Raw genomic sequence first — 13,317 nt, 5'->3', positions numbered from 1 at the left:
TCTTCTAAAACAGGGTTGATTGGAACAACAGAAGTGCAAAAACAAATTAAGTTAACAAACTGTAGCATATCCCTGATATTTTGGAGAAAATCTCACATTTGTAGACTTTAAACTGTAACCTTGAGCAAATGCTGCTTGCTTAATTGTTCAGCTACTGTTTAGTTCCAAAATCCTGTAACCCTTACCTTCTTTTACAATTGAAACATATATAAAAGTTGCATATCTCTTCTACAGGTAACTCTTTCACCATGAATTCTGCACATGTGACTATGTGGGTAATGACAGAGATTAAACACAATATGTAAGTAGCAAATCCAATTAAAACTCTGCCTGGCTTTTGTACCATGGAGGTTCACACAAGAATCTGAAAGCACCCAAATAAGTGATTTTTCAGCTTTACAATAAGAAGCCTAATAGGTTTATTAAACCCTCTCTTCTTTGGCTGTAATCATTCCTTAGTGACGCTACAGTTCCATACTTTCACGCCACTAAATAAACTTTAATTTAATTTTGAATTAAAAATATGAAAAAACCCATATATTAATGACCAGCATGAGGGATGTACAAACTCAACCTTGCATTTTAATACATTTCGTGCCAAAGCTGTGGGAGAATAAGCAGGTAGCTCTCCAAAGAGGTTTTCTGTGCATTGTGAGGTACATAATTATTTTGTTGCCCCACAAAGGCAGAAATAATAGTATTGGGGCAGTCAACTGCTTCCTAAAGACATCACAGGTGTGTGTAGTGGACACTGAAAGCCACTAGTACACCACATCCCATGAGAACAACAGGTATGGGGGAGAGAAGATGATCCAGGGTTTATGGTTTGGATTGAAAATCATACACAACTCTATAGACCCAGCTGTACAATCCTTAAACATGTTGGTGAGAACTCACTCACTCAAGTACCTCTATTGGCTTCCGTGGGACTACTCATGTGAGTAACTGCTTACAAATGGGCTAACAGTCCTTGGCTGAATTTTGCTTTAAGATTATTGGGTTAATATGAAACCAAAGTGAAATTGAAGGTACATCCTTTAATAAGATATCTAGTCTTGATTTAAAACTTCAAGTGATGGAGAATCCACCACATCCATAGGTAAAATCAAAGTTTATGTTTAGGAACTACTCACTGCTATCCTACATTGCAGTTTTGATATATCTTCTTTTAAAATAATATTTTAATCTACAAATAGAACATATAACTTAAAGAGTTACCAAAATACTAACTGTCAGCAATAGTTGTGACTTCCTCATTTCGATACAACCAGCTGACAACAGGTGCAGGTGAACTAGTAACATGGCAAACCACTTCAGCATCTTCTCCTTGTCTGAATTCTTGTGGGGTTATTATGTCTCGGAAAGTGAGCTTCTCTAAAAAGAAAGAAAACTGAATTTAACAAAGTTTTCCTGTTTTCTTTAGCTGTCCAAGTTACATGCACAGTTACTCTGAACACAGCATCAAATCATAGAAAATCAGAGATATGAAAGATAGTTTGTTTTTTCGGTGAGTGCAGTAGAGGACTGTTTCCAGTGTATTTTCTATAGCTTTGGCCACCTAGGCATAAATGTTCCTGGTAATGAGAATTCCACTATTTCCCTTGAGAAATGACTGCATAATATCATAGAATCATAGAAAAGTAGGGCTGGAAGGGAGTTCAAGGGACCTCAAGAGGTTATCTAGTCCATTCCACCACTACTCCCTGTTAGGCAGCACCAAGTAAGATCATCCCTTACTGGTGTTTGTCCAACCTTTTCTTTAAAACCACCAATGAAAGGAGTTACACAACCTCCCTTGATAACCAATTCCAGTACTGAACTATCCTTACAGTTAGAAAGATTATCCTAATATCTAACCTAAATCTCCCTTGCTGCAAACTAAGCCCATTACTACTTCTCCTACCTTCTATGGACTTGAAGAACAATTGGTTACCATCCCTTTTACAACAGCCCTTAACATATTTGAAGACTTATCAGGTCCCCCAACAGTGTTCTTTTCCCAGGTTTGTTAACCCTTCTTCACAGGCCAGGTTTTCTAACCCCCCTTTAAAAATGTTTTTTGTTCTCCTGTAGACTTTCTCCAATTTGTCCCCTTTTTCCTTAAAGCATGGTGTCCAAAATTGGACATAATAGTCCAGCTGAGGCCCCACCAGAGCTGAGTAGAGTGGTATAATTATCTCCGTTGTGTTAAGTATAACACTCCTGTTAATATGTCATAGAATGATATTAGCTTTTTTTTTTTTTTTTTTTGCAAATGCATCGTATTGTTGGCTCATAGTACTACTGCCTAGCTAGTTATTCCCCAGTTTCTATTTGTGCATTTGATTTCTCCTTCCTCAGTGTAGTGTTTTGCACTTGTCTTTATTGAATTTCATCTTGTTAATTTCAGACCGATTCTCCAATTAATCAAGATCATTTTGAATTCTAACCCTGTCCTCCAAAGTACTTGCAATCCCTTCCATCTTGGTGTCATCCAGAAATTTTATATGCACACTGTCCACTCCATTATCCACGTCATTAATTAAAATATTGATTAGTGTCAGACACATAGGGGGCCCCACTAGATATGCCCTCCCAGTTTGATAGCAACCCATTAATACCTAGTCTTTGAGTATGGTATTTCAACCAGTTATGCACCCACCTTATAGTAATTTAATCTAGACCACATGTCCCTAGTTCATTTATGAGACTGTCACGTGGGACAGTCTCATAAGAGTCTTTGAAGTAATCACTTCAGTTTGAATATACAAAATAATTTCTTACTTTATTCTTGCTTTCAACATTTTTGGGCCCAACTGTGGAACTCTTACTCATATTGTGAGCATTAATTACTCCAGTGAGTAGCCCTATTGACTCCATTATTTGGTGTTTTTCTTCAAGTCCCGGCTGCTGAAGGCAAGTGATTGTGAGAATTTCAGTTTTCCTGGGGGAGGAGTAGTGTGGGGAGGACTTTCTAGCTATCATGGTTGTGGAGAAAAGCCTGACATCATCAACTGGCTCAAAACCCAAAAGGCAAATAATAAGAAACCCAAATATTTTTAAATCATGTGATTTTTAGCCAATATGACCATTTTCTGGAGGTCTGATTTTTGAATGCTAGGGGTTGGTAATACCATAAGTAAGTATTCCGTTTTGCGAGTAAGGGTTGCATAATTTTAGCTGTTATTGCAAAATAGTTCAACAGCTACACTGTGGCTTTTACTCCACAACCTTCTTTAGGCACCACTGTGGAATTGTACAGACCTAAGAAGAGCTCTGGAGGAACTGCTTTTCAGTGACACATCCTCTCTCTATTCAACTCACTGCACATGGGTAGTGCATAAACATGTGCCTCCTTTAGTCAGAGCAGATTGCTTTGCTTTCCTCCAATCCATCAACTCCAGTTCATGGCTGCCATAAAAGATAAGGAGAAGGCATCCCTACATTTCTGCCCCCTATCTCTCCCTATTCCCTTTTCAGAGATGTGAGAGCTGGAGTAAACAGTTCATGTGCTACCCAGAGCATAGACTGCTATCACCGCTTGTGAAGATGATACTAACAAACTGATCCAATATCCATTGAAATCAATGGAAAAACTCCCATTGACATCAATGAGCTTAGGTTCAGACCCAAAAGGAAATCATCTTGCTGATCCTCTGCAGCATATCATCTAGCCCTAAATGTGCTAGCTTTCAGGCAAAATTTCTGTCAAACTTCACACCTTGTGTCTGGCTTTCTATGTTTTTTGGGTTTTTTTGTTCCATCCTGAGAACAATTTTTTGTAAAGAACTACTATGTCTCTTCCTGACAGATTTCAAAGGATTTCGATCTTGCACAGTAGTCAACCAGTATAGTGTTTGGCAGCTTTAAGCATAAAAATGATGACTTACAGAATATGAAATCCTTTCTTTGAACTACCAACTTTGCAACCATTATGTAATTGCTTGTAACTGTTATCATCAGCCTGAATGGTGGTTTTATCAATTACATTTATTTTTAAAATTATCTATCATTTGATATCTGCTGTACCTTTAAAGCTGCAGTACTTTATTATTTTATCTTGCATTTACCTGTCATATTTCAGTTCATAAGTCTTGGCCTGACCATGAACCATATCCTGTCATGAATATTTAAGAAAAAGTTACCATTCAAATCAATAAGGAATTCTGCTTAAATACTAATGGCACAATATGGCTCCTCTTTTTGGTTTTGTGTTAGCCTTAAGCCTCTTCTGTATAATGCATTTTGCATATTATATTTTTCTAATTGATGTAAAGAATTCAGTTCAATATTCTGTACTTTTTAAAGTGATGTCAATTACAACTTGACAAAGTTTCTGTAGGATGCTTTTACATATTCATTTTGCATAACGCAGTATATTTACATTTGAAGAAATAATCCTCCATTAATTGTTTAACTCAATTTTAAAAATAATAGTACTTTGGTGGCTTATAAAGATTTATATCTCATCACATATAGGATTTTATGTCATATAAGTCCCTTATGCAGCCAAGAACAGGAAAAGATTAACATAAAAGCCATTGCAAACTGGTTTAAATGTATATGTTGTGTCTCTTGCACTCCAAATCAATGCACAATTTGACTATTGTAAGAGGATTTATTTTGGTGCATATCTCTCTCTCTCAGAAACACATTTTGTCCTTTCCATAAGAGAGGTATATATGGTGCATCCTGATGATATGTGATCCTATACCATACTGGATTAATGTACTCTGGATATCAATTCCATTCAAGTCTTTCACAGTAGATATGCTTGACTGCAACAGATACAATCTATTGCTCCTAAAATGAGATTTATAGAGAAGGGGTATATATTTATTTAATGTTAATTTTCCGTATAGCAAATGGAATTCAAAATAGATCCTCTTTTTTATGGTTAGTTTTTCCTTTATGTTTCACTTACGATAAATTTCCAAAACAACAGTAGCTTCTTGAGTATGTCCTTTTGCATCAGTTGCTTGACATCGATATATCCCAGCATCTTCTACATTTGCATTGTAAATAGTTAGCCGTGATCTAACACCTTCTTTTTGAACGACCACTCTTTGACTAGACGCAATCTTCTCTCCTTGTGGATTGTACCAGTCTATACTGTCTGGCTCACCAATCGCTACAAAAAGCAATGTTAAAAGAAAAGTTCAGCTAGACCCTAAGTAACATTCAGTTGAGTTCTTTCTTTGCAATATCCAGCTTGCCTTGTCTGTAGGAGGAACACAAGTTATAAGAAAGACAAAAGAGAAGCCAGCAAGTATGATGGCCATAATTTAACTATTTTGAGATATTAATAAGAATTAGGAAAATGTTTATATATCCAGCTGAGCCAGATATCACCAAAATGTCCACATTGTCCAGTAATTATTTGGGACATCTGTGGGTATTTTAGAAAAATTGATTTCGATCAAACCTTTGCCCAAAATCCAAACAACCTTTTTACAAGATTCAAAGACCAAAATCAGAGAACTTTCCCTCCTCCATGACATAATCTAATGTTCAAGTACTAGCAAATTTGTCCTTCTTGGTCCCAGCCTATGTTCAAATTTCAAAAAAGATTAAAAAAACAAACTGTCCCATTTTTTTTGACCTGCTCTACTGATTTTTCTCTCACAGATGTGTTTTCACTATATTCTATCTGAACCAAAAGCAAGTTTTTGGTTATGTGTCAAATTAACATGGTGTACAGACATGGTAATAATCACATTTGTAGAAAGAAACAGATTTTGAACCAGGATTACAACTTAATTTGGCCAGTTTTTTAGAAAAAAGTTTTCTTTTTAATAATTGTCTATGGAACAAAAGCATTTTGGCAAAAAAACAAAAACAAAAACTAAGAACATTACACAACATTATAGATGCAATCAGATACATGTTCACATGTTTGCATTTAAGAGTAAATATGTGCATTTTGCCATGCTTAATGGTTACAGTATAGTTTTAAGTTGCCATTGGACTAAAGTTTTTAAGTGAGCCAGGAATTGGTGAGCAACCACTGACCTATATTCAAAGAACAGTCCTTAAAACTGTATCATACTTTTCAGAAATATCTGATTTCCAGCTGGTTGAAGTTGTTTTTTCCTCTTTTTCTTTTTTTAACACACAATGAATAAACTGTAACCCATCCAACTGCCTGAGTGGTTGGCATAAATCCCCTCAGATATAACTATATGCTAGATATTCAGATAACATTGGGCCAGATTCAATATCAAATCCTGGTATTACCACCTTCTGCATCACAGAATTACATACACCTTCCCCTGACTTGGAATAAAACTAAAATCTCAAGGCAGAGAGGTTTACTTCTCTGCAGAGGTTGTTGAATAGCAGCTATGTGACATCAGATCACATCCCTGCCAAGGGAGGAGAGCCTGGAACCCTTCTTGCCCCGATGGATTATGAGAATGACATCGGCGAGGCTCCCAAGTATGTGAAAAGCCTCCTGACCCTGTGGCTGTGGGGATTGGTTTCTGCAGGTGATTGACAGTCAGCTGTGGAGAGCTCAAAGAGGCTGCATGCCCCAATGAGCAGTGACAGCTGAGAGTTCCACAAAGGTTCAGTTGACTTGTTTAACTGGACAGGAGGATATGCCTGCAAACCTAAGATGTCCCCCAGTGAGACAGGAGTGGGGAAGGACACAGGATCAGTCTGAACCAACACAAGATCCTGATGTGGCCCTCCGCTTTGGCTGTTTGGAGTTTTAGGTAGTTGTTAACAAGGCTTATGAGGACATGTATTTTGCACAGTATGAGTCATCCGCTGATGAGTCATTTGAAAAGAATAATTAACTCTTACCTAATAACATTTAAAAGATCCAGCAGTTCCACTGTTACCGCAACAAAACTGAAACATTGTTTACAGACTACTGAGTAAGCATGTTGACAATACAAGTATGAATATTCTCATCTCGATGTATGGATAATTTTGACCACAATGATGGCATAACTCTAAATGCACATTATATATAAAATTATCTCTAAGAAAAATTATTGGCCTCATCTTGAGAGAAGCTGAACACTCCAGTCACTAATTTGATTTATAAAACACAAACTCCAGGTTCCCTGATTTTTTTTAAACACGGTCAGTTAATAGCAGAACCTTGACTCCAGCAGGTAACTCAGTCCCATCCATAACAATAAAGCAACAGTCTCACCTATGCAGGTCTCAACCTGACATTGGTCAAGACCTTGGACCTCACTAATTGAACAAGATAAGACAGAGATACAAAGGGAAATCCTGACCCTTTTTAAGTCAGTAATAATTTTCCACTGACTTCAGTGGGGCCAGAATTTAACTCTTAGGGCTGGATGTCAGCAGCAAACTAAAACTACCTCAATGCCTCAGAACGAAGCCTGGCAAAACTCCCGTTGACTTGAAATGGGTCAGGATTTCATCACCATCTCCACACTAACCCTCTTAACATCTCCATACACCTCCAATTAGATATGATAAAACAGACCCCTGTCAAAGCGCATATGAGAGCATGTTTGATGCACAAACTTTTTTCAGTACCTTTCAGGTTCAGGTCCTATGTTTGAGAAATAAACTATTTGACAAAGTTTACTAAAGTACTGCTAAAACTTTCCCTGGCTAAAAAGTTGATTTTATGAGAAAAAATAATTCTAACTTTTCAGGTTACATATGCTCTGTTGGATACTGAAACAGTCAGTCAGGTGTAACTTCAGAGCAGTATGCTATGTCTAATTTATTCATTAGCTATTTACCAAAAATGATTCAATTATGATCTTATATATTCATTCTAATATTAGTGTTTAGACAAGTAAAATTATTTTAATAAAGCAAAATAAAAATAACATACATAAATAATTTATACTAATGCAAATCAATTTCAAAATAAGTGATTTAGTCTGTTTGGCATCTGAAATCAACAGTCTGTAGACCGAAAGCATACATTATGTGAAGCCAAGCAGGACTTGGTATTTATCACAACATGCAAGCAGTCAGAATTCAATGCAAATATTGAAACAATACATTTTATATATAAAAATATTTCTAAGCCAATTAATAGCATTCAAATTATACAAAAGGTTGATCTGAAAATTTAGCAAAACATACCTGGAGATATAATGAAATACATACCTGTGCACGTGAAGAATTTGGATTCGCCCACACTAAGCTCTACCTTGCTCAGTGAAATCGTCACTTGAAGAAGAGCTGAAAAATACAATGTAAATTCAGCATGAATACATTTTGCATATATCAGTTAAAAGATGCCTATACACAGTATGATATATACTGTGCAAACTGCACAAAAAAGATTGAGTGCCAGATAAACATAGTATCTCCCAAAACAGAGTATTTATAGCAGGGGGAGGGAGAAATCTAAGAGTAAGCTAGAGATCATGTTTTAGATGCAAACTATAACATCTCAGTAAAGTTAACTTGATGCGGAATGTCCTGGAGATCCTAAGTATTCAGTCTCTCTCTCTCTCTCTCTCTCTCTCTCTCTCTCTCACACACACACACACGATAAAAAACTCTCTGAAATACATAGCCATTCTGTATGAAGAACCTAAGCAATACCGATACTTTACACGCTGCTTATTGCAGATGCAGCACCGAAAGCACAAATGAACTAAGAAACCCTTTTTTCCAGAGATGTAATTCAATTAACACAGGGCCTTACTGAATCCTAGAGTAAGTAGGTGCATCTGCATAAGTCAATTTGGCACACAGAATTTGGCTTACATATGCACACACACCAAAATGGAATACTAAAAAAAAAGTCATACTAATTTCAAGTTCTACTAAAAACAGAAACAAGTAAAATACGTGCCAGATGGAAAAGAACCAAAGTTTTAAGGAATGAAATTTTATTTACAAAGTTCTGAGAATGTTCTAAAAAAAAGAATTATAGGGTGATTGGGGCTCTAAAAATATTAGATAGTGTCCTTTCAACATTTTTTTTAGTCTTGAAACACATGATTGATTCATCTATCTCACAGGTGTGTAGAAGTGACTGAACGCCTTTAAAAACATGATCAGTACAATTGTGTCCAGAGAATGCTAAAGATGGCCAAATAGACTAAAGATTTCACCTCGCCAGCTCCTTGACCCACCATTATCATGGGAGTCTGAGGATATGTGTACACTAGAACTAAACACCCATGGCTGGCCTGTGCCAACTGACTTGGGCTTGCAGGTCTGGGGCTAAGGGGTTGTTACACTATGGCATAGACATTTGGGCGTGGGCTGAAGCCCGAGCTCTGGGACCCTCCCCACTCGCAGGGTCCTAGATCCCAGGCTCCAACCCAAGCCCAAACACCTACACTACAATTAAACTGTCCTTCAATCTGAGTCCGGCAAGTCTGAGTCAGCTGGCACAGACAAGCTGAAGGTTCTTATTTGCAGTGAGAGGACAGTTGGGGGTGGGCAGAATTACTATCACAATTATTTTATATGACAAAACCTCTTTCTTCCATGAATATGTTACATTTTAGAACACTTTGAAAAACTCCTTGTACAGAACTGACTGTACTGCTGTTAACTACAGGATAAAAAATGAAAGCAGAAGCCCAAAAACAGATGTGAAAGAGTATTTCGTACATAATATAGCTCCATATGGCAATTATTACCATCAATAAAAGACAATCCAAACAATTATGCAATACCTGTTCTATCTCTACATAAACAGCTTGGGAAAGGGAAGACACAGACCACATTTGAATTTATAGACTAATAACCCATGTAATGTAAGAGAAAGTGGTCCTCTTCGTAGAACAGCAATAATGGCCTAAAACACTTACAAATCAAAGGTTCTTCTAAAACCCACCCTAAACTTTTAATGAGTAACAAGTTGGCATGATTTAAGTCATTATCTACTTAACTTTTAATGTATTCAGTTGTTCTGAACAAGAATGAAATGCTTGAGTGCTGGACTTTGGGTATTCTCTGTGAGGGATCCTCAACTATGGAATCCCTTTGTTGAGGGCATCAGAATGAGCTCAAGTCTGCCCATTTTCACAGACTGATGCCAAACCCATTGTGACAGGATCCCCGGGATGCAACCTGGAACTAGGGCAATGCTGCTCCCCCGTAACTCTCTAGCATGGGCTGTCACTCACAATACTATGTTAGTGACATGCAGAAAACCCCTCTGGGAACTGTTATCACTCAGTACAACAGCATGTGCAACCCCAAACCCAGATAGATTGCATGAATGCTCCCTGAGCCACTCACAAAACAGAGAAAGGCACCAGCAAATCTGTCAACTCCCCAGCCTTGCACCCCTGGAATATTCCATGTCCTGGTCAGAAGCCAGACCAGTGTATGTTTATTACCCAGTCCATCCCTCCTTCCATGTGGAGAGGATGATCACTAGCCTTTGTAAACTGAGCTGAGATTTCCCAAGCACTTCAAGCAAAACACACTGTTTTAGGTAAAATATAAAACAGATTTCTTAGGTACAGAAAGATAGATTTTAAGTGATTATAAGTCTTAGGCACAAAAGGTCAAAGATAGTTACCAAAGAAAATAAAAGATAAGTGCACAGTCTAAATCTCTAAACCTCATTTGACTTGGCAGTATTTGAAACAAGCAGTTTTCTCACCCCACTGGATGTTGCAGTTCTTAATACACAAGCTTCCCCTTTAAGGCTGGGAGCAGTCTCCTCAGTTCAAGTCTTTGTCTTCTCAACATTCTTGTTGCTTCCAGCATAGAGGGGGGAGGAGAAAGGCCAAAAACATGATGCCACTGTCCCCTATTTTATATCCACAGACCATGTGCCTGGAAAACACTAGCCCAACCATGTCCTGTTTGACTTTGCGGAGTCACAGGGTTGAGCAATCTCCCACTATGTGATGCTTGTGCAGCCCTCTTAAATCCCTTGTTTATAACTCTCCTTCTGATTAATGGTTACTTAACACCTTCCAAGAAGTGGATCACGATGTAACAGTAGAGACTCTCAAACTTACAAAATATTTCAGTAACAACCATACAGGAAAATCTCATAACTTCATACACACAAATATCTAGATCATTAGGACAGAACAATGGGTTTCAGCAGATCATGACCTTTTACATGGTATCTCACATGACATGCTTTGTATGAAATGTATTGTAATTATATTACGGGGTGAATATGGGGGCTCCGGGGTGCTACTTTCAGGTACAGAGTGCCTCTCCCATCTTTTCGCAAAAGCTCTCCCACAATAACAGAAGAAGACTATATTAATAATATTACTAAAATAACAACATGTTCAAAGCATAAGTGGTCAAACCCCAAAATAGCAAGCACACAGCCCATTTCAGGCTAAATTATATGCTAGTCTAAATATTGCATCTGATACTCCATAAATGTTTGACCCTCCATAAAAACAGTCAGAAGTGTTGAGAAGTGAGAAAGGTTGTACAAACACAAGTTTAAGCTCAGTTTGTTGAAGAGTCCAGGAGACTTATTGATCTGACAAAATAAATCAAGACACTATATGTTTATACATGTGACTACAAACAAGACCCAGTAAATAAGAGATGAACTAGTTATCTTAATGTTAAAATGTTAAATCATTATTTTAGAGTTCCCTTTTAAGTTTCATTTCATAGAATCATAGAACTGGAAGGGACCTTGAGAGATCATCTAGTCCAGTCTGCTGCACTCAAGGCAGGACTAAGTATTATCTAGACCACCCCTGACAGGTGTTTGTCCAACCTGCTCTTTAAAATCCCCAATGATGGAGATTCCACAGCTTCCCTAGGCAATTAATTCTAGTGCTTGATCACTCTGACAGTTAGGAAGTTTTTCCTAATGTCCAACCTAAACCGCCCTTGCTGCAATGTAAGCCCATTGCTTCTTGTCCTATCCTTAGAGGTTAAAAAGAACAATTTTTCTCCCTCCTCCTTGTAACAACCTTTTATGTACTTGAAAATTGTGATGTCCTCTCTCAGACTTCTCTTCTCCAGACTAAACAAACCCAATTTTTTTTTCAATCTTCCCTCACAGGTCATGTTTTCCAGACCTTTAATCATTTTTGTTGATCTTCTCTGGACTTTCTCCAATTTGTCCACATCTTTTCTAAAATGTGGCACCCAGAATTGGACACAATACTCCAGTTGAGGCCTAATAAGTGTGTAGTAGAGCAGAAGAATTAATTCTCATGTCTTGCCTACAATACTCCTGCTAATACATCCCAGAACGATGTTTGCTTTTTTTGCAACAGCATTACACTGTTGAGTCACATTTAGCTTGTGATCCACTATGACTCCCAGATCCCTTTACGCAGTACTCCCTCCTAGACAGTCATTTCCCATTTTGTATGTGTATGGCTGATTGTTCCTTCCTAAGTGGAGTACTTTGCATTTGTCCAGGGATTGGCAACCTTTGGCATGCGGCCCGCCAGGGTAAGCCCCGTGGCGGGCCGGGGCGGTTTGTTTACCTGCCACATCTGCAGGTTCGGCTGATTGCGGCTCCCACTGGCCGCGGTTCACCGCTCCGGGCCAATGGGGGCGGCAGGAAGCGGTGACCAGCACATCCCTCATCCCACGCCGCTTCCCGCACCCCCCATTGGCCTGGAGCAGCGAACTGCGGCCAGTGGGAGCCGTGATCAGCCGAACCTGCAGACGCAGCAGGTAAACAAACCGGCCTGGCCCACCAGGGGGCTTACCCTGGCAGGCCACGTGCCAAAGGTTGCTGATCCCTGCATTTGTCCTTATTGAATTTCGTCCTATTTACTTCAGACCATCTCTCCAGTTTATACAGATCATTTTAAATTTTAATCCTATCCTCCAAAGCACTTGCAACTCCTCCCAGCTTGGTATCGTCCGCAAACTTTATAAGTGTGCTCTCTTGTGCATTTTCAAAATTAAACTCCATGTCTGCTGCTCCAAAGAAACTAAACACTTACTTTGCTCATTGCTGGGATGACTATATTGCAATTCAATGTGGAAAATGCCCTGTTGTTGCAGTACATAATTCTTCATTAGATATTCTATTTCTCCTCCGTCTCCAGAATAGAGCAGCTGACCCTTGAGAATAGACTGGGTGGACTCCTTTGAGTAGTTTCTAGAAGCAGCCAACACCCTACACAGTTAAGGAAAGGTTCTTATTCAGAAGACCAAACATCAGTCAGAGATCACCAAACAGGTTGTAGTTCAAAGTTGTCATCCTTTTCCTTGGCTAACAGGTTTTATTGGTTGTTGTATTATCAGAGCCAAATAAAATTAAACTATCAAGGACAGGCCACTCAGAATGACTGTCATACCACTTGCTGTCATACATTAAGCAATCAGCTCTTCATGGCATGGACTGTCTTTTATTGTGTGTTTGCACAGTGCCTAGTACAATGGGATCCAGTTCTTGGTTGGCTCTTA

The 13,317-nt window shown here is 38.4% G+C and overlaps 1 protein-coding gene across 1 annotated transcript in view; it reads right to left on the bottom strand.

Annotated features, from left to right (window-relative positions):
* The window catches only part of NCAM2 (neural cell adhesion molecule 2), a 272,786-nt gene extending 259,859 nt beyond the window's left edge, over window positions 1-12,927 (bottom strand). Inside the window, exons 1-4 of the mRNA XM_065401487.1 lie at window positions 12,852-12,927; window positions 8,092-8,166; window positions 4,904-5,110; window positions 1,231-1,374 (exon numbers count right to left, since the gene is read on the bottom strand). Coding sequence (XP_065257559.1) covers window positions 1,231-1,374; window positions 4,904-5,110; window positions 8,092-8,166; window positions 12,852-12,927 — 502 coding nt within the window. The remainder of the gene's footprint in view (window positions 1-1,230; window positions 1,375-4,903; window positions 5,111-8,091; window positions 8,167-12,851) is intronic.
* Between the last annotated feature and the right edge of the window lie 390 nt (window positions 12,928-13,317).

Source organism: Emys orbicularis, chromosome 1 (assembly GCF_028017835.1).
Source record: "Emys orbicularis isolate rEmyOrb1 chromosome 1, rEmyOrb1.hap1, whole genome shotgun sequence".
Classification (NCBI taxonomy): Eukaryota; Metazoa; Chordata; order Testudines; family Emydidae; genus Emys; species Emys orbicularis.
This window is presented reverse-complemented; position numbering and strand designations above follow the sequence as displayed.